General features: G+C 50.2%; 1 protein-coding gene across 1 annotated transcript; it reads left to right on the forward strand.

The window, feature by feature from the left end:
* Positions 1-3,919: 3,919 nt before the first annotated feature.
* Positions 3,920-4,879, forward strand: LOC137846753 (olfactory receptor 14A16-like). Its single transcript, XM_068664862.1, has one exon. The coding sequence runs from the start codon at positions 3,920-3,922 to the stop codon at positions 4,877-4,879; it is 960 nt and encodes a 319-aa protein (XP_068520963.1).
* The last annotated feature ends 17,246 nt before the right edge of the window (positions 4,880-22,125 follow it).

Raw genomic sequence — 22,125 nt, forward strand, 5'->3', positions numbered from 1 at the left:
AAGAAGGATGGGTTTTACAGAGTGAATTGGAGTACATGCCAGGGCCTCAGCACCATCCCCCAGTCTGCCATGCAGGAGGCAGAGGTGGTACACGAGGGAAGGGCAGACGTACCCTCAACATGTCATGATGAGAGAGAGGAGTAGGGCAGCGCTGCAGACAAAAAGGGGAGTGGGGAGAATGGTCTAGGATGGATGCCATGCTCCCCTGTAGGCTGCCACAGCCTCCCCATGGCCCACGGCTTTGGACCTTCAGAGGAGGTGGAGACCACAGAAGAGGCTGAAGTGGGGGGGCAGCCTGCCCCTTGCAGCTGGGCTGCCAGATCTGCCTGCAGGAGACCACTTGTGTCTCTGTGTCCACAATGGAGGAGGAAGCCATCCTGATTTAGGATCTAAACTCTCTCATTTCAGGAGACCTGTGGCATGCTGAAGGCAGGACTACAGCCCCTGACCCTACTGTACACAGATATACTGGTCCCGTGTCAGCTGGACCATGTCAAGTGGGCTGCAGGGAAACATAAGGCTGAGCCTGTGCAGCTCATCTCTTTCCAGGTGCTGAAAAGCAGCTGGACTACATCATGCCTTGTGCAAGAGGAGTGTCAAGACACAGGTTTTCCTGTTTGCAAGTGCCAGATCCTGGTGAACATCACCTAGGCTGGCCCATCTGGCAGCTGTGCACAGAAGCTCTCTCCAAGAACCCATAGAAACCATGGGGAATGTTTGAACCCTGCAGTGTCCCTTTCCTGTGGTTGTCAGAGTGAATAAAGTTCCCCACAGTGACATGGAGTCATTGAACTCAACTTACTCCAATGCTTTCCACAAGACTTTGCCCACTTCGTCAGCCTGGCTGCAGACATTTACCTCCTGCCATGCTGTCACCCTGACTGGCTTTTGTCCCTAAACCGTAAGGGCTCCCCCAGTCTGCTGCCCAGTCCATAGAAGAGATCCATGCATCCAGACAGATTCTTCATGTGGAGAGCAACCTCTCATTGATCATCCTCGCTTGTCTCTTCTGAAGAATCTGCACCCATTCAGCATGATCACACTGTGCCCCTGACTGTCTCTCCTCTGACTTTCACCCATAAGGACTTCCCCAGCATTCTGCCAGTTCCATGGACAGGACAAAGGATGGTGAATCTTATACAGATTTTATTAACTTTATTTTTATTTTAGGAGAGGTGATTCTGCTGTCAAGAAGTGCGTGTGCCCAGGGGAGGGAGGGAAGCCCAGGGATCCTTTCAGGCTGTTTCCCAGCAGGTTCCCCTGCAGCCCCAGGGCCATGTGCAGGGAGCCTGGTGGGGGGCAGAGCAAGGGAGGCCTTGGGCTGGGCCTCTGCTGCTGAGCTGGGCCGGGCTCCTGGGCCCAAGGGGAGCTCCTGGCAAGCGGGCAGCGCTACAGAGAGACAGCTCTGCCCAGGAGCAGCTCCTCTGCACAGCGCAGCAGGGCTGGGGGCACTGCCTGCAGAGACACAGTGCTTAAAGGCAGGCAGCAGTGGCAGCATGCCCAGAGCTCACTGCGGGAGAAGACTTCCCAGCCCTGCACCCGGTAAGTGTCTGGCTGGAGGGCAATGCAGCCGCAGTTCCTGGAGGCAGGAGAAGCCGGGGGTGCAGGCAGGGGTGTCCAGGGCTGTGGTGCAGAGCAGGGTCCCTGCTGTGCCCCAGGGGCTGTGTGCCGGGGCAGGGCCTCTGCCGCCTGCCAGGCTCAGCACTCAGCCTGCCCGGGGAGCTGCCCAGGGCGCTGCGGGGAGAAGCTGTGGGTGGAAGGAGCCCCCCGGTAGGGCAGGGTCCTGCTGCTGGCGGGAGGCTGCTGCCTGGGGCAGGCAGCTCACAGCTTCGTTGTACATCAAGGGCATTTCCCAAACAATTTTTCTAAGCAAGCAAGGTCAAAATAGGGATTTTCTGCCCTCTTTTCAGTTACCTACTCTACTGGAAGGGAAGGGAAGCAGGAAGAAATCGAAGAGGAGCTGTAAATATGAGCGCATTGCTGAGACTCCTGAACTGGAACTTTGATGATCAGTATGTTTGTGAGCTGCCCCAAATGTACCTTCACTCTCTCCTCTTCATATTGAAAGAAACAGCATCAACTTTGCTGACCCCATCTGGGCTTTCTGACAGGTCCTTTTCCACCTGCAAAGATGCACAAGCAGCTAAGCAGTCTCTTGCATATTGGTAAGTTTCTGAAGGGCAAAGATTACTGTGCACAGATTTGGATGAGGCTGTGAGCAGAAACAGGAACAAGACAGGGAAACAGCTCCCAGAAAGAAAACCTTCAGGTATCAGGGATATGATGAGGGAATGAGGGGAAGTTAAATAAGAAGTCTTGTCAGAGGGAGAATTAATCAGAATACTCCGTATTTTTTTTCCACTCAGTGCAGACCCCTTCCTCTGAGCATGCCCCCTTGCCTCCTCTCCCACCCAGAAAAGGCTCTGCCCTCACGGCCATGAGTCCAAGACATGGAGCATATCTTCTGCAGCCAGAGCTCCAGCAGAGCAGAGGTTCATCTCTCCAGCCACTTGCCCATTTCCACCTGTGCTGCAACTGCAGAGGGGGTCAGCTGCCTGGGGGTTGTGGGCAATGCAATCTGTGAGGCTGAGGAGAGACTTGACTTTCCCTTCATGAAAGACCATCACCAGGTCATTTGGATATCTCCTTGGGTGTCCTTTCAATCTGTGAGCTGTCCTGCAGGCTGCAAATCTTTTCCATAGCATCTCTGTGTTATGTGAAACCCGGGGAAGAAGAAGAGAGATGCTACATGCAACTGTTGGGTTGGTGAAATGAATGATTGGTGTCCTTGACTAGAGGTGTGGTGCTGGTGGTTCAGATACCTTGAGAAAGGCTGGGCATTGACAGATTGGCCGTGGATTCATCTGGTCTCAGCAGCATTTGGCTTCTTTTCAGGGTAACATAAATGTGATTGCCCTCCATCTACAAAAGCTCAGGCAGCTGGGGACAAGTCCAGCCAGCTCCCTTGCTCTGCTCTGAGCCACAGGGAATCCCTTTGCCTCACAGGTCTCACAGCCATTCACTGTGAGTGCAGCAGAAATGCTCAGGATTTCTGACTTCAGAGAACACTGTTTGGGCATGAAGAGTGGGAAGAGAATGTGTATTAAAAATTGTCCCTAAAACTCCTTTCTGCCAACTACATTATGTAGCACTGGAATGCAGATGTTAACATGCTGACATGAAGATGATCAGCATACCTCTCCTTCGAAGAACGGCTGAGAGAGCTGGGGCTGAGCAGGGTGACCTCGCTGCAGCTTTTCCGTACTTAAAGGGGTCTTATGAAAAAAGATGGAGAGCTACTTTTTGATCAATCAGATAATGACAGGTTCAGGGGAATGGCTTTAAACTAAAAGAGGGGAGATTTATATTAGAGATTCGGAGGAAATTTTTCACTCAGAGGGAGGCAAGGTACTGAAACATATTGCCCAGATAGGCTGTGAATGTCCTGTTCCTAGAGGTGTTCAGGACCATGTTGGATGAGTTCCTGGGCATCATGATCTAGTGGGTAGCATCCCTGCCCATGGCAAGGTGTCTGGAACTAGATTATCTGTAAGGTCTCTTCCAACCTGAGCCATTCTGTGATTCTATTCCTTTTTGTGTAAGAAGGGATTTCATATGACAAAATCTGAAAATAAAACCTTGCCCTCCTGCCATGTTCCTTTGTATTCCCTGCACTGGTCAGGACTGATTCCCTTGCGAGACCAGACCAGAGCCCCCTGTTCCTCATTGGAGACTGAACCTTAAAAAGGAAGCTCATGTCATGGAGCTAAACCAAAGATTCCAGCAGAGAAGCAAAAAGCATTTGAGTATGGCAGGGGAGGTCTAAAAGGAATGGCATAGGCTTCACTCAGAGAAACCTGTCCTAACATGTCGTTGTCTTTTACTACCTGTACAGATCTCCATACCCAACAGGCAGCACATGTCCAACAGCAGCTCCATCACTGAGTTCCTCCTCCTGCCATTTGCAGACACACGGGAGCTGCAGCTCCTGCACTTCGTGCTCTTCCTGGGCATCTACCTGGCTGCCCTCTTGGGCAATGGCCTCATCCTCACTGCCGTAGCCTGTGACCACCGCCTCCACACCCCCATGTACTTCTTCCTCCTCAACCTTGCCCTCCTCGACCTGGGCTGCATCTCTACCACTTTCCCCAAAGCCATGGCCAATTCCCTCTGGGACACCAGGACCATTTCCTATGCAGGATGTGTTGCACAGGAATTTCTGTTTGTCTTTTTGATGTCATCGGACTATTCTCTTCTCACCATCATGGCCTATGACCGCTACGTTGCCATCTGCAAGCCCCTGCACTATAGGATCCTCCTGAGCAGCAGAGCTTGTGCCCAGATGGCAGCAGCTGCCTGGGGCAGTGGCTTTCTCAATGCTGTCCTGTACACTGCCAATACATTTTCACTGCCCCTCTGCGGAGAAAATGCTGTGGACCAGTTCTTCTGTGAAATCCCCAAGATCCTCAAGCTCTCCTGCTCGCATTCCTACCATAGGGATCTTGGACTTCTCACATTTAGTAGTTTTCTGTTCTTGGGTTGTTTTGTTTTCATTGTTCTCTCCTATGTTCAGATCTTCAGGACTGTGCAGAGGATGCCCTCTGAGCAGGGACGGCACAAAGCCTTTTCCACATGTGTCCCTCATTTGGTCGTGGTCTCTTTGTTAGTCACCACTGGTGCGTTTGCCTACCTGAAGCCCCCTTCTATCTTTTCTCCAGCCCTGGACCTGGTGGTGGCAGTTCTTTACTCTGTGGTTCCCCCAGCACTGAACCCCCTCATCTACAGCATGAGGACGCAAGCACTAAAGGATGCTATTTTGAAAGTGCTTTTATGGACATTTTTCAGGAATCATAAATGTCCCATATCTCTCCACAGGTGACCCTCTGTATCCATTCAAACTTGTGTTGCCTTCTTTTGCATTATTATATTTTGTCTTGTTTTCGTATTTCATTATTTTTAACTGTTGGTGCTTCTGCTTTTCAGCCCCCCCACCCCCAAATCCTTTCACTCCTACCACTGATATCGAGGAATGAACATGCATTGTGTCAGATGAAGCCCGTCCAAGCCTGTTTAAAAGTGTGTATCAATGTGGACTTTCTTGTAGCAATGTAATAGCTGTATATGAATTAAATGGGACTTTTTCACTTCTTGATGGCTGAGCTTTCTGTTTAAAGCTCAGTATTGGTGGCATCAACCAAAGGGAAAGTACAAAATCCCAGGTGGGAGCTGGTCTTGGAGATGTCTGGCTCCTTCCTCCTGTTGGGATGTGCGGCTGTGTGTGGGGCAGTGGTGCTGGGCCAGCCCAGAGTCAGGCCTCTGGACAGGAGCCACAGCACTGCGGCAAGTTCCCACAAGGCCACCACCCCAAAACTACTGCCAGGCCCCAGCCAGGCCGGCCTCTCCCCTCAGTCACAGCAATGATCCCAGGGACCAAGAGACACCTGGGGCAGGATGTGAGGATGGGCAGCACCAGCCCCAGCGCTCCTGGCAGCCCCTCTGCAGCCAGAGCAGCTCCCATAGGTCAGGACCGGACCCAATGCCGCCCACAGGGCTGGGGGACTCTGGAGGCTGCAGGCACTGGCAGCACCTGCTAGGAGACCCCAAAGCCAGGGCTCAGCATCAGTGCCTGGAGCTGCAGCTCACAGTGCCTCCTGTCCTGTGTTCCGACCTCTCTCAGGAGCACTGCTGGGTGCATTATTCCCTTCCTGGGTGTGGAAAGGAGCTTCTGGAGCGCTTCTCTGCTCAGCACTGGCAATTTTAAATTTCAAATGAGGTTAAGAAAAAAAATCACCTCTGAACATGAGAGCTGAACCAAGCACAGTCCAATGTGATCTAACCATCAAGTTACTCCATCTGAGGGCAGGCCAAGACCTCAAAAGGTTCCTTCCAACTCATAATCCTCAAGGAATAAGGTGCTGTACAGTGGGCCCAGTGGCTGGGGACACTGCTGTGGGTTGAGACATTGCCTGCTTTTGTAACCTCTGCTCATCAGGGTTACCTAGTGAGTGAAGTCATCCTAAAAACAAGCTCTGTTCCATGGACACGAGGACTCAGACTGATTTAAGGTACCACAGAAAAGTTCTCAGAAATACTGCCAGGTATCACATAACTACAGAACATTTGAGGTTGGAAGGGAGCTCTGGAGGTTTCCTAGGCCAACCCCAAGCAGAATCAGCCTGAGCAGGTTGTCCAACTCCATGTCCAAATGGGTTCTGACTGCCCCCAGGGATGTAGCTTCCACAGTTTCTCTGAGCAACCCGTGCCACTCATCAACCAAAGTCACAGTACAGAAGTGCTTTCCTGTGTTCACATGGTATTACCAATGTTTCATTTGGTGCCCACTGTCTCACTGGGTGCCAGAGAAAAGACTTGGGCTGCCTTGTCTTTATCTAAGATGGATAAGACCCCTCTCACGGATCTCACGGACTTGCCATTCCAGAAGGCAAGGTTGGAAAGAGTGCAGCAAAGAGGGCAGTGAGCAGTGCCTCAGCTCTCCCTATGGCCTTTGCCACCAGGGCCCTCCCTTCATTTAGCAGTGGGTCTGCCTTTTCTCTAGCCTTGCTTTCACTCCTGATGTACTGATTCACTTCCTGTAGAAGTCTTTCTTGTTGTTCTTCATGTCCCTTGCCAGATTCAACTCCAGGAGGCCTTTGGCTGGCCTAAGAATAACAGTGCTCGTAAATTTAACATTGATGACCTAGAGAAACCCTTTACATGGCTTGTTCCCTGCTGTGCTGGTATTCTAGCAGAAATCTGGTTATTTCGACTTCCCCTGTGAGGAATGGCACCTGCAAACATGAGGCATTTTCCAGTTTTCCGAGGAAGGCCATAGCTGCTGCTTCTTCCTTACAGGAGGTCTCCAGGTGACAGCAACTACAAGGTCACCCATGTTGGTGTGCCTGCTCATTCAAAGCCATGAACTCTCATCAACAACACCAGGGCAGAGCTCCTTGCATTGCTGCTGCTCTCCTATAGAAATGTCTGCTCCCCCTCCGTGCCTTACAAGCCTGTCCACTCCTGTCTGCACTCCTGTTGTGGGCTGTCACACCATCTCTGCTATCCAAAATGAGACCTCTGTAACCACACACAGAACTCTGGTTACTCCTTCTCTTCTACACACTGTACACATCAGTGCCCTGGCACTTCAGGGAGATGCCCAGCAATTCTGATTTGCCAGGAAAGATATCACAGAATCACAAAATTACAAAATGGTTGAGGTCTGGAAGGATGCAATATCGACTCCACATTGCTCTGCTCGTGACTGACCTCCACCTACACTGTGTGCCCCAGGGCTGTGAGCCCAGCTATCCAGGCACTTTTCAGTTCACCTCACTGCCTCCTCATTCTACTCAGACGTCATCAGCTTCTCTATCAGGATCTTATGAGAGACATCTCAAGAGCCTTTCTGAAGACAAGGCAGACAATATCCCCTTCTCTCCCCTCACTTACCAAGGCAGCCTTTTCATTGGAGAAGGCTATCAAGTTGGTAAGTCATAAGAAACCCTTGGTGAATCCATGTTGACCACTCCTGATCACTTTATTGTCCTCCATGTGCTTGGAAATGTTTTCCAGGATTATCTGCTCCATCACCTTCCCAGGAACTGCGGAGGGGCTGTCTGGCCTCTAGTTTCCCATGTCCTCCTTCTTGCCTTCCTTGAAGACAGGGGTCGTATTTGCCTTCCTCGGCTCTGCTCTGGGCTTAAAAGGGAGGTTCAGGGGAGACCTTATCATACTCTACAATCACTGTAAATGGGGCTATAGTGAAGTTGGGGTGGGTCTGTTTTCCCAAGCATCAAGTGATAAGACAAAAGTGATAAGACCTAAGTTCTGCCAGAGGAGGTTTAGATTGGATATTAGGAACAATTTGTTCTCTGAAAGAGTTGTGAAGTATTGGAACAGGCTGCCAAGGGAAGTAGTTGACTCATCATCCTTGGAGGTCTTTAAAAAACATGAAGATGTAGGGCTTCATGACATGTTTTAATGGTGGACTGGGCAGTGCTAGGTTAAAGGTAGGACTGGATAAACTTAAAACCTAAATGATTCTATGATTCACTGACAAGTCTGTGCTCTGGCCTTTTGGGTATTGGTTGGAGTCTGCCACTTGTGCCATAAAGATTTGGCTGGCTCATAAACAGGAAGCATGTGTGAGGGAATTCCTAGCACAGGACTGGCCATTGCTTGACAGCAAAGAGATAAAAGCAGGGTGTATCCAACTTCTCTAACCTTGCTCTCTGCTCTGCTTAGACCTGAGATGTAAAGGTGAAATGTGCCAATATGTGCATGTCCTGGGAACTTAATCTCCCTTCCAAGTGCTGGGAAGAAATATATTTTTGGAAAGAGTTGCCTTTTTTTTTCTTTACATATAGGGGGATGTTATCATCTTGCTGGTACATGTACATGACCTATTTAAAAAAAAAAAACAAAAAAAAGGTGAGAATTTGTGGACAATCATAAAAAGTTCTGAAGCTGAAGTCTTCTTACAAATTTATTACATTAAATTAAGGAATTTTCCACATACATTCAATTTGGCCTACAATGTCCTTCAGGACTTGATTCAGTTGCCCACAAAGATGTTGCTGCTGCCTCAAGGATGTTGTGGAACAGCTGAAGCACCCATTTGGGACTAGGAGATACACAGGACCTTCTGTCTTTAAAAAAACATGTTCAAAGTCCCTTAGAAGACATTCAGAATTAATATCAGTTTGAGGTTGCTGGTATCATTTTATCTGTAGGTAGACAACTAAAAAAAAAAACACACAGCAGAAAGAAGGGATTCTTAGATTCTTTCCTATAAGTGTTGTTATTATTATTATTATTATTATTATTATTATTATTATTATTATTATTATTATTATTATTATTATTATTATTGAAGTCAGTCCCTTTAAGGAGATTCCTGGCATCTCCCTAATGAACCCCATAGGAATTGAGGACTTCGGGAGAATTATGCCCAAAGCCTTGGCTTGTGAGGGAGTTTTGCATGTTGATTCGCCCTCTGCTGCCAAGTTCCTGAACTGCAGATCCTGAAGCAAGTCTCTGAAGAAGTAAAGGACAGAACCAAGCCCCCAAATGTTTGAGGGTGTTGGCCAACCCTGATGAGGGCCATCCCAGAAGAGACCACGAGGGAAATAACCAGACAAGGTGCCTGTCCATGGGAGATGGGGGGAGGAGGAAATCAGAAGCACTGGTTACAGGTGGAAAATCAAATGGAGAAGTTACTCTGAAAGCCCTTGATGTGTTTCACCAAGGGGGATGGCCAAGGCCTGAGCGCATCCCCTGGGAAGGGGGATCGTGCACTTCCTGGGCTGCTCGGGGCTCTGGCAAGGGCAGTGTGATGTGGGGGTGTGTAATTCCGAGTGTAGGACACTGGTAGGACACTTGCCAGGCTCTGTGGGGTTGAGGAGGTAACAAGGCCCTGGGGCAGTAAGGGACCAGTGTCTGCTGGTAAGCCTCAGTGGAAGAGGCTGCAGCTGTAGCCCTAAGGACATCAGTTCCACTGGGGGCACCAGCCCCACAATGGCCCTTTGCCATCCCCCTCCACAGCCTGTCCCAACTTTTCCTCTACCTGTGCTTGCATCCCTGCATCCTATTACCACACATTCACTTTCCCAGCTCACTCTGACCCCATGATTGTCAAAGCTGTCCTAATTTCTCTCCATCCTTTCTGGCTTTATCTTGAAATAGAACCCTTTATTTTTCTGAGGATTTACCAATACCCGTGGTTTCCTCACAACACATCAGGCTTCTTCCAAAGCCTGACCCTGTTGGTCCTCTATCAGCCAATATGTCCCAGACCTATATTCGCCTGAATCATCTCTGCACTGAATCTCTACATTGCAGCCCAGAACTCCTCATCATCCTTCTGCGATGGAAAAGGCCACACTAGAGCAGGTACACCTCTGAAGAGAGTGTGGCACATGGATAAGTGTACAACACAGAAGGTATGCCTGCAAGCATCCGTGACCGCTGGTAATTCCATGACACAGTAGGTAAAGCTCTGAAGGGAATAAGACTCCTGAATAAGGCTGTGTTGGAACAGGTACACCTCTAAAGGACTGTGGCTGGTGGATGAGCCCAGTCTGGAGCAGGGGTGAGGGGAGGAGCTCGTTGCAATGTCAGATTCTGCGGCCTGGTCTGTGCTGTGGTTTAACCCAGCAGGCAGATAAGCACCACACAGCCATGTTCCACAGCAGGAAACACTCAAACCAATAGCAGAGGAGCCTCACAAGGAGCAGGGCAAGTGCAGCAGTGACTTAACCTGAGCTGGCATTGGTGCCCTCTCACTCCATGTAACATATGTCTTCTCCTGTCCTTTGGGGTCACAACAACAGATAGAACCCAACTTGTGGACTAAATGGAATCACTGAATATTTTATGGACATTTCATTAAGTAGGCCCATAGACTAAGGGAATTATATTTGTGTTTTAATTGCAGGGTGTTGATTAATGAAGACTTATTGGAAAGTCTTGAACCTGTCACTGTATATACAGTAGAGAATAAGAGGTGGATATTGTCCTGGTTACATCTTGGGTGACTTTTTAGGCTCTGAACCCAGCTCAGAGAGGTGGTTTGTTCCCCCCCAGAGGGACACTGAATGGCTAAGTCAGAAGTCCGTATGTGTGCCCTGTATAGATGAGGCTTCAGTGTGTACATTTTGTTCATGTACTTAGCCAAACCTGAGTGAGCACAAATGCCTTCAGCCTGTGTCCATTCCTCATGCCATGCAGTGTCTCAGATGAGTGCAGAGCAGGGCAATGCACTACAGGGCTGGGGTGCCTCCCAGCATCTGGGAGAGGCAGCAGGAGCCAGCGGGACACCACAACCACTGCAATGCCCTGCCTTTTGGTGTGCAAGAGAAAGACTTGTGTGTTCTGGCCTGTCTCCTGCCTCCATCACCTTTCCCTGCCTTCCTGGACTATGTCAGCAAATGTGCCAGAGGGATCGGAGAACTTTCTGGAGACTTAGAATGACATCAAATCTGTCTTCCAGAAGAAGAGAAAATAGGGTGGGAAGAATTAAGGCTGGTCAGCCTCACCTCAGTCCCTGGGAAGGTGATGGGGCAAGCTTTTCCACAGCCAGCTCCAGGCACTTGAAGGACAAAAACAGGATTGCTGAACCCATAGGGGAGGGGAACGAAAGGGACACTGTCTACCTGCACCTTGGCCTGTGTCTTTGTCTCCCAGAGACTCCTCATAGCCTGATTGGTGCTATGTGGACTTATCAAATGGATGAGGCTGTGGGTGGGAATTCTGCTGGACAATCTGGCCCACTTGTCATTTGTACTGCAAAGTTCTCCTGGAGGAGGAAATGTCACTGAAAGGGTAGTGCTGTGGTGCCTGACATCACCCAGAAGGAGTCTGTGGTCAGCTCATACTAGTGTGTTTCAAGCAACTGCCATGGAGGGGGGGGAGACATCAGTGAAAGTAAGGAAAAATCTGGATGAGAGCAAGGTGGAGAACCAAGGTGGGTGCCTACAGCCTGCAGGGAAAAGTGGGAAGGGATAGGACAGTGCAGGACAGCCTGTGGTGGAAAAAAACGAGAGCACTGGCAAGGCTGGAAGGCCCCAGCAGCACCAAGGTCTTTGTCCCCCTGGCTATGGCAGTTGTCTCTGCTACTGAGGCTGACAAGGACACGTGCTGTGCTCATGACACTGAGGCCTTGTTGCCTCCTTGCAATCCAGTGGGGAGGCCAGCAGGTGTCATAGCATTGTCCTTCACACAACATCACACACCCCACATCCCACTGCCCCAGGAAGAGCCCTGAGCCATGGGTGAGGGACAGGATCTCCCTGCCCAGGGGCTGGGGGCCAGGGCTTGGCCTTTCTGCTTCACCAAACAAACCAAGGCCTTTACTCAGCAGCAGAGTCTCCTGCCCAGTGCTTTTGCCTACCTGCAATCATGGCCTCACATTGTCTGCTCTAACAAGTCCATGGGGAGGCTTTGTCAGTAATGACCCTCACTGGGGCCCATTAATACTCCTAGACACTTCAAAGTTTCCTTCTGACTTTTACTTCTCCTGCAGTTACATCATTCTCTTCTCACTACCTGAGGTCCATGGGCTCAGAACCAAATGCAGCATGGGGCTCATTACAATTCAGCCATTTTCATCCAGTCTTCCAGACTTGTACAGTTAATTAATAAGTTTTCAAGAGTGTTGCTAAAGAGGAAGTTTTCAATGACCACTTTACAAAATAACATTTTCATATGTAAGCTTATTTAACTTAGTAGCATTCAGTAGTTGACGTGGATCTAAAGTGTCTCCTAAGGAGGTCTGGATGGATAGGAAAAGCAGTCCCTTGAAGTCCTAGACTGTATGGACAACCTTGCTGCTCAGCTCTCCATCCCCACCACTTCTCACATCAGACAGCGTGACTTGCATCACTTTTAATTACATCAGACTTCTCCACTGACATCTGCAGGTGGATGTTACAGCCCCTTTCCACCAGCTGCTGCCTCCTTCTCTGAGAAAAGTAGATGCAAACAGTTTTTTCTTGTTATGTATGTGTGTGTCTTTGCTATTAATACTTAACAAAAAAAAAAAATCAGCAAAGAAACACACGTTAAAAAAAAAAAAGTAAAAAAAAGTCCACAGCAATGAGCCATTTCCAAGTTGAACCATGCACAGGGGATAAGTGTACAGAAAAACATCTGACTCAAATAGATGGGAAATGGTAAATGAGAAATACAGCTACAGAGTTGTCTACATGGATGACGAGAGAGGCTACCAAAGGACGGGCAAGTTGAATTCCCCTCAAGTCCCAAGAAGCAACTTGATGTATCAGAAGGATCTGAATGACCAAAGAGCAAGTGGAAGAAAACTCTGCAGAACAGAAACTGCACATGTCCAGATAGTCTGCTGGAAAGGTGACTTCTGATATGGTCTCTTTAATCAGACCAGCTGGAAATACCTGAAAGTCCTGCCAGACCAGCGTCATCTCTTTCTATGACCAGTGACCTCCCTGGGGGATGAGGGAAAGCCTGTTGATGTAGTCTACCTAGACTTCAGCAAGGCCTTTGATACAGTCTCCCACAGTATTCTCCTGGAGAAGCTGGCAGCCCATGGCTTGGACAGGTACACTCTATGCTGGGTTAAAAGCTGGCTGGATGGCCAGGCCCAGAGAGCAGTGGTGAATGAAGTGAAATCCAGCTGACGAGCAATCACCAGTGGTGTTCCCCAAGGGTTGGTATTGGAGCCCATCTTCTTTAATATCTTTATGGATGATTTGGATGTGGGAATTGAGTGCACCCTCAGTAAGTTTGCAGGTGACACCAAGTTGGGGGGAAGTGTCAAACTGCCAGAGGGTAGGAAGGCCCAGTAGAGGGAGATGGACAGGTTGGATCAATGGGCAGAGGCCAGTGGGATGAGGTTCACCATGGCTAAGTGCCAGGTCCTGCCCTTTGCTCACAATAACTCCAATGAAAGGCTACAGGCTTGGGGCAGAGTGGCTCAAAAGCTGTGCAGAGGAAAGGGATCTGGGGGTGTGGTCAAAGCTTGCCTGAACATGAGCTGTCAGTGTGCCAAGGTAGCGAAAAAGGCCAGCAGCATCCTGGCTTGTATCAGTAGTGTAGCCAGCAGGACCAGGGAGATGTTCATCCCCCTGTACTCTACTCTGGTGAGGCCGTACCTCATGTACTCTGTTTAGTTTTGGGCCCCTCACTTCCAGAAGGACATCCAGGTGCTGGAGTGTGTCCAGAGAAGGGACACACAAACCTGGTGAAGGGCCTGGAAAGCAAGTGCTATGAGGAGCAGCTGAGGGAACTGAGGTTGTTTAGTCTGGTGAAGAGGAGGCTCAGAGGAGACCTTGTTGCTCTCTACAGCTACCTGAAAGGAAGTGGTGAGAAGCTGAGTGTTGGCCTCTTCTCACAGTAAACGAGTGATAGGACTAGAGGGAAGGGCCTCAAATTTTACTGTGGGTGGGATTAGGTTAGAAATTAGGAGACATTTCTTCTCAGAAAGAGTAGTCAGGCATTGGGATGGGTTGCCCAGGGAAGTGGTGGAGTCACTGTCTCTGGGGTGTTTAAGGAAAAGCTGGACATGGTGCTTAGGAACGCGGTTTAGTGGGTGACATTGGCAGTAGGGCATCAGTTAGACCAGCTGATCTTGGAGGCATTTTCCAACGTTGACTTATGATTCTATGATTCTCTGATGGGGAAGATGAAATGCAGTGCTCAAGAGACAGAGTTCTGGCAATGGCACTACAGAGGAAGATCAGCATTTTTTCTCCTGCTGTAATAATCATCATTAAATATGATCATTTTGATTTCATGGGACACCTCAAATATTGTATTAGAAGTGTTCAGTCATTTCAGCTGATTGAAGTGAAATTTTTGAAATTCTTAAAAAATATGTAGGCAATCTTCATGCTTACACCAATAAAATGACAATTTTCTGTTGTGCATGGAGCCCTGATGTGACAAAACCCTCGTTGCCCAACCCTTGCTGATGGGCAGAGGAGCAGGGGCACCTTACAGAGGAGTTGTGGTTGAGGAGCCAGGGCGGGCATCCCTTGTCCTGAGCTGAGGGCCAGCAGCCTGAAGGGCTCCTAGAGAGTGACCATTACTTCCACCCTTACTGCCATGTTCTCAGGGCTCCTGCAGCTCTCCTTGAAAGGTAAGGTTGTCAGGAGCTCCTTCTCAAGGGGTGACACAGGGGCTGTCAGCTGTCCAAAGGTGCAAGTCCTGGGCTGTGGGGGAGGCTGAACAGGGCTTGTGGCTGCTGTGGGAGCTTGTGACTCGTGGGTCCTCATTCTAGGGCTGCCCTGAGCTGTAGAGCTTGTCTGGGCATGGCTCAATGTGTCCTCATAATGGGGGACAAATCAGGGCCATGTTTCCCTGGGAGCTGGTGCCTCTCTGGGATCTGGATCTTGGTGGAAAGTTGTCTAGTGTCTCAGAGACTGGTGTGGCCTGCAGCTCCCACAGGCCTCTCAGGAGTGTGCCAGAAACCCTTCCCTTTGTACTGCTCTCCTTCAGGGGAACCAGCCCCTCCTGTGCCACCAGGCTGGCAGAGTATGTCATCGGTGCCAAGATGCCATCTCTGGATGGCCACAGTCGTGGTGCTGAATTCTTTCCACATGCCTAATGTGGTGGTTTTACCCAGCTATGCAGGCAAACTCCACAGCAACTGCTCTTTCACTTCCCCACCTACAAGGAAAAGGGGGAGAAAATATGATGAAAAGAGCTTAAGGGTTGAGGTAAAACAGGAGGTCACCCACCAAATCTCGTCATGGGCACCAATTATCATCACGGGCATACAAGCAGTATGTCAGCTTTATAGTTGCTGACCACAGTCTTCATTTTGGTTTTATCTCAGTGTAGTAGTTGTGTTTGGTCTCAGCACTGTGTTGGATAGCACATTACATACTGTGTGTGTTCCCTGTTGTGCTGTTCATCCTTTGTGGGGGCTGGTTTATGGTTATTAGTTTACCCTACTGCCTAACACTGCCTTAAGTTATGATAAAATTACTGGCCATGAGACAAATTGGTAGTTCTACTCAGCATTGTTGTCACCTCCATACTTGAGGACCCTTCTCCTGGAAACTTTTCATAGTGGCAGGGAGTGTGGGAGAATATGGGCAGGCTCCTAGAACACTTAGCACCTGAACAGTGAGGTCCCTGCTCAACATCTCAGGCAATACCTCCCCCCCCCCCCCCCCCCACTGGCCCTGCCTTCTCAGGTACCCTTACGCAACAGATTTGATGCCCTGGAGCTTCAGAGACCAGTAGCTGAGGAAGAGGTAGAAAGTCTACCCAGGAGGATGCCTAGGGCGAGGAAGTTGACCCAACGCCTCAGGGCTGCCTCCACCAAGACAGAAAGCAGGGTGATTGTGGTGGACGACTTCCCTTCTCAGGGGAGCAGAGGGCTCTATTTGTCAGCCTGAATCTACCCGTAGGAAGTCTGCTGCCTCCCTGGGCCAGGGTCAGGGACATTGCCAGAAAGCTTCTCAACCTGGTTTGCCCCTCTGACTATTATCCTCTTTTGATAGTCCAGGCTGGCAGTGATGACATTAAGAGAGAAACCTGTAGACTATCAAAGGGGGCTTTAGGGGACTGGGACGGTTAGTGGATGGAGCGGCAGTACAGGTGGTGTTTTCGTCTATCCCTACGGTGGCAGGGAGGGGTACAGACAGGACACGGAAAGCCCACCTGGTAAACACGTGGCTCAGAGGCTGGTGCCAACACAGAAATTTTGTTTTTTTTGACAATGGGGCGCTTTACTCGGCACCCGTCCTGATGGCCACAGATGAGTCCTATCTCTAAGGGGAAAATGGATCCTAGGCCAGGAGCTGGCAGGGCTCATTGAGAGGGCTTTAAACTAGGTAAGAAGGGGGACGGGGCTGAAGCAAGGATAGTTGGGGCTGTGCCAGGGGGTAGCAATGGCAAGGCTGGGAGAGAAGACAACAGCCCAGCTGAAGTACATCTACACTAATGCACGCAGCATGGGTAACAAACAGGAGGAGCTGGAAGCCATCATGCGGCAGGCAGGCTACGACTTGGTTGCCATCACGGAAATGTGGTGGGACCACTCTCATGACTGGAGTGCTGCAATGTCTGGCTACAGGCTCTTCAGAAGGGACAGGCAGCACAGAAGGGGTGGTGGTGTGGCTCTCTATATCAGAGATTGTTTTGATGTCGTAGAACCAGGATGAGGAGACTGATAAGGAATTCTATAGGCAGCTGACAGAAGTTGCGAAATCATCAGTGTTTTTTCTCGTGGGGGACTTCAACTTCCCAGATATATCCTGGAAACACAACACAGGCCAGAGAAAGCAGTCTAGGAGGTTTCTGGAGAGCGTGGAAGATAGCTTCCTGATGCAGCTTGTTAGTGAGCATACCAGGGGAGGTGCCCGCTAGACTTTCTCTTCACAAATAGAGAAGGGCTGGTGGGAGATGTGGTGGTTGTAAACTGTCTTGGGCAGAGTGACCATGAAATGGTAGAGTTCTCCATTCTTGGAGAAGCCAGGAAGGGGACCAGTAAAACTGCTGTATTGGACTTCTGTAGGGCTGACTTTGAGCTGTTCAGGACACTGGTTGGCAGAGTCCATTGGGAGGTGGTTCTGAAAGGAAGAGGAATCCAGGAAGGCTGGGCACTCTTCAAGAAGGAAATCTTAATGGTGCAGGAGCGCTCTGCCCCCTCGTGCCCAAAGACGAGCCAGCGGGGAAGAAGACCAGCCTGGCTGAACAGAGAGTTGAAGCTTGAGCTTTGGAGAAAAAAAGAGGGTTTTTAATCTTTGGAAAAGGGGGCAGGCCACTTGGGAGAAATATAAGGATGACAGAGGAGGTGGCTAAGCCGCTTTCTAACATTTATCAACAGTCCTGGCTATCAGGAGAGGTCCCAGTAGACTGGAGGCTAGCAAACATGATGCGAAGGGCCAGAGGGTAGACCCGGGGAACTACAGGCCAGTCAGTTTGACCTCAGTGCCAGGGAAGCTCATGGAGCAGATTATCTTGAGTGTCATCACGCAGCACTTGCAGGGCAAGCAGGCGATCAGGCCCAGTCAACATGGGTTTATGGAAAGCAGATCCTGCTTGACGAACTTGATCTCCTTCTACGACAAAGTGATGCGCTGGGTGGATGAGGGAAAGGCTGTGGATGTGGTCTACCTTGACTTCAGCAAGGCATTTGACACCATCTCCCACAGCATTCTCCTCAAGAAACTGGCTGCTCTTGGCTTGGACTGGCGCACACTTCGTTGTGTTAAAAACTGGCTGGACAGCCAGGCCCAAAGAGTCGTGGTAAATGGAGTCAAGTCCAGTTGGAGGCCAGTCACTAAGTGGTGTTCCCCAGGGCTTGGTGCTGGGGCCGGTCCTCTTTAATATCTTCATCAATGATCTGGACGAGGGCATTGAGTACACCCTCAGTAAGTTTGCAGATGACACCAAGTTAGGTGCGTGTGTCAATCTGCTCGAGGGTAGGAAAGCTCTGCAGGAGGATCTGGATAGGCTGCACCGATGGGCTGAGGTCAACTGCATGAAGTTCAACAAGGCCAAGTGCCGGGTCCTGCACCTGGGGCGCAATAACCCCAAGCAGAGCTACAGGCTGGGAGATGAGTGGTTGGAGAGCTGCCAGGCAGAGAAGGACCTGGGAGTGATGGTGGACAGTTGGCTGAATATGAGCCAGCAGTGTGCTCAGGTGGCCAAGAAGGCCAACGGCATCCTGGCTTGGATCAGAAACAGTGTGACCAGCAGGGCTAGGGAGGTGATCGTCCCCCTGTACTCGGCTCTGGTGAGGCCGCACCTCGAGTACTGTGTTCAGTTTTGGGCCCCTCGCTGCAAGAAGGACATGGAGGTGCTTGAGCGGGTCCAGAGAAGGGCGACGAAGCTGGTGAGGGGCCTGGAGAACAAGTGCTACGAGGAGCGGCTGAAGGAGCTGGGCTTGTTCAGCCTAGAGAAGAGGAGGCTCAGGGGCGACCTTATTGCTCTCTATAGGTACCTTAAAGGAGGCTGTAGAGAGGTGGGGGTTGGTCTGTTCTCCCACGTGCCTGGTGACAGGACGAGGGGGAATGGGCTTAAGTTGCGCCAGGGGAGTTTTAGGATGGATGTTAGGAAGAACTTCTTTACTGAAAGGGTTGTTAGACATTGGAACAGGCTGCCCAGGAAGTGGTGGAGTCACCATCCCTGGAAGTCTTTAAAAGCCGTTTAGATGAGGCCTGAGGCCTGTGGTGGGGACCATGGTGAAGCAGGCTGTCCCCCTGCAGCCCATGGAGTACCATGGGGGAGCAGGTTTCCACACTGCAGCCCGTGGAGGAGACCACGGTGGATCAGGGTGACCTGCGCTAACAGAGGCTGCGGCCTGTGGAAGACCCCTGCCGGAGCAGATTCCAGACCGGACGTGTAGCCTGTGGAGAGGAGACCATGCAAGAGTAGGTGACCTGGCAGGAGCTGCTGCCCGTGGGGGACCCAGGTTGGAGCAGTTTGCTCTTGAGGGATGGTCCCCCGTACCCATATCTGGAGCTGTTCTTGAAGGCCCGCCGTGCCTGCGGGCAGCCCACAGCAGCAGATCAGTTCAGCAACGACTGCATCCCATGGGAGGGTCCCCACAGCACAGGGATGAGAGTTACTGAGAAGGAGCGGTGGAGAAGAAGCGCTATAGACTGACCAAAACCTCCATTCCCCCATTCCCCTGCACCGCTCGGGGGGAGGAAGTGGAAGTGGGTGGATGGGGGGAAGGTGCTTCTGGTTTCTTTCCTTTGTTTCTTGCTTCTCTAGCTTGTTAGTAATAAGCAATAAATCTTACTATGCTGAGTCTGTTTTGCCCATCGTAATTACTGTGCTATGTCCCTGTCCGTATCTCAACCCTTGAGCCCTTTTCATCATATTTTCTCCTGTTCCTCTTTGAGGAGGGGGAGTGAGAGAGTGGTTGTGGTGGAGCTCAGCCACCCACCTGAGTAAAACCACCGCAGCGTGTAGCATTTTATAGAAAGTATTGAAACATTTGAGGTAATGAGTAGTTGCTCTTTTACTTAAGTACTAAAGAAATTACTGGGTATTCAGACAGAGCTGTCAGACAATAAGCAAGCAGAACATGCAAGAGACCAGAGCCCTTTGGAAGATTCATATGGAGCCAGGTGGAGATAACAGAGCACCTCCACTGCCAGCAGTGGTATTTATCCCAATAACTCTAGCCCAGCTGTACACATGAAACCCCTTCAAAGACAACACCCTAGTTCAGTGGGTTCTTGGGATTCACCTAAAGTTGAAATGGCCACTGGAAAACCCAAGATACTCTCCCTTATTCCTAGTTGACAGTTGTACATCCATTTAGCATCATGGGTCATCTGTGGCAAACTCAGGCTGAAAGACTCAAGAGCAGGACACTTCAAATGGCTGAGGCGGAACCCATCTGTGTATCTCAGTTTGCGTAATTGTCCCCTTCCATCAGGGACATGAAAATAAAAAATGTGAAATGACCCATCAGGTCAATGCACACAGTAAGGTAAACTCACAGGTATTGTGCTGGAGTGGCAGAAGGCAAAAAGCATTGCATTGTGCCTCAGACTAATAAAGGAGACCCAATCCAGTTCATCTGTGAGATAAAGCAAACACTCGAAGAATTGTGAAGGATGTTCAATTGCAGCCTAACATGAAGAGGGATGTAAATCATTGGTGAAGGAAGTATCTTTTTGTGCCATAACCAATCTAGATTACGCAAGCACCACAACACCTAAAGGTCATATGTCCCATGGCTTTCTCATCCCATGGGGCAGGGAATGGAGCTGACATCAAAGGGACACATTTGGGTGTGAACAGTGGGGCCCAGCAGAGACAAGGAGTCAAGGCACTGCAGTGAGGGAGGCCAGGAGAAGCAGCCAAGGGGTGGTGCTGCTTGTGAGGACACGTTTGTGCCAGCAGCCTGAGTGGGCAGCAGCTGTGCGCAGGCGAGGGGAGGCCAGGAAGTGCATGCCAAGAGCGCTCCTGCCAGCAGAAACAAGGCCAGGGCCGAGGGCAAGGGGAGAGGCAGGCCCAGGGCAGGGGGGCTGCAAGGACCATGCTGAGCTCCCTGCCCCTGCAGCAGCCACACTGGCCCTCAACAGATGTGTTGGCTGGCATGCACTGAGAGGTCCTGGCATGCATCAGAGAGCAGCAAGGAGGGTGCCAGAAAGGGCCAAAGTGAGGCAGTTGATAGAGCCCATGCAGGGGCTGGCTGGGGGTCCCCTCTGCTGCAGCCACCGCACAGAGCATGGCAGGAAGAGGGCAGGCAGGGCTTGTGGCCACGGGGCAGAGCCTGGCCCCGGACTCTTCCTGATGTCCCTGCACCTCCTGGCAGTCTGCAATGAGGTGCCCCTCAGCCTTCCCTCCTGTTTTCCCAGGGCACACGACTGCCTTATTCCCAGCTCACTGCCCACCACAAACGTCCAACGTGGCTGCTTCCCAAGCTGGGCCTTGCCCAGGGTTAGTCCCCCGCAGGGGCAGAAAATGGCTCTTGTCCTGGTAGCTTTTCATGGCCTTCATCTCAGTACATGCTCTTCTCATTCGTTATCTCTTTTACTGAATGCAGAGGCCTAGGAGAACTTCTTGGTACAGACTACTGCAGAAAAAAAACATCAAGTTCCTCAACCACATCTCTGCTTTTCCTCCACATTGCAGCTGGCCTCTTCATCCCACAACCTCTGCTCTACCTGAAGAGAAATTCTGAGAAACAAGAGTCACGGAAAATGGTTACTTGGTTATTTTATTTGGTTAATTACAAAGAGTTTACCAGCACGTGTACATGAGGTCTTGGGGTTAAAAAAATAAACAAACCAAAAAAAAGTGAGATTAAGAAAAAATATTTTTATTGGAGTAATTTTGCAAATAATGAAAAGTAACTTTAAAATATGTGAACAAAGGCATTTCTGCCTTCCCGGGTATATGTGAGGAAGATGTGCAGGTACCTCATTAATGGGGAAATACTGTATATTAGAATAACGTCCTCAGTACCTCTTTTAGCTCCTTGTTCCTCATGCTGTAGGTAAGGGTTTCACTGCTGGAGGCAACACTGAATACAGAACTGAAACTACCAGGCCCAAGGATGGGGAGGTGGTAGAGGAAGGCTTCAGGTAGGCAACCGTGGTAGTGATGCTATGCAGGGAGACCACGGCCAGGTGAGGGAGGCATGTGGAAAAGATTTTGTGCTGGCTCTGCTCTTCAGCACGGCCCTGAAAATCTGCAGATAGGACAGCACAATGAAAACAAAACAACCAAATGTTAAACAGACACTAAACATAAGTACCCCACTTTCCCTGAGGTAGGGATCTGAGCAGGAGAGTTTGAGTTGAGCTTTGAGGAGAGCCTGAGGAGAGCTTTGACTTGAAGCACAGCACTTTGACACAAAACACAGCACAATTTACGCTTGCTGAGGATGTACCCCATTCCATCTGCCAGGTCATTGACGAATAAGTTGAACAGGACTGGACCCAGTGTAGATCCCTGGGGGACACTGCTGGCTACAGGCCTCCAGCTAGACTCTGTTCCACTAAGCACAACCCTCTGAACTCTGCCATCCAGCTAGTTCACAATCCACCTCACTGACCACTCATCCAACCCACACTTCCTGAGCTTGCCTGTGAGGGTGTTATGGGAGACAGTGTTGAAAACCTTGCTGAAGTCAAAGTAGACAACATCCACTGCTTTCCCCTCCCCCACTCA

The sequence above is a fragment of the Anas acuta genome, chromosome W (assembly GCF_963932015.1).
Source record: "Anas acuta chromosome W, bAnaAcu1.1, whole genome shotgun sequence".
Classification (NCBI taxonomy): domain Eukaryota; kingdom Metazoa; phylum Chordata; class Aves; order Anseriformes; family Anatidae; genus Anas; species Anas acuta.

What these genes read in the sequence shown, in the direction of transcription:
- LOC137846753 (XM_068664862.1), top strand. Translation starts at nt 3,920, where the DNA reads ATGTCCAACAGCAGCTCCATCACTGAGTTCCTCCTCCTGCCATTTGCA.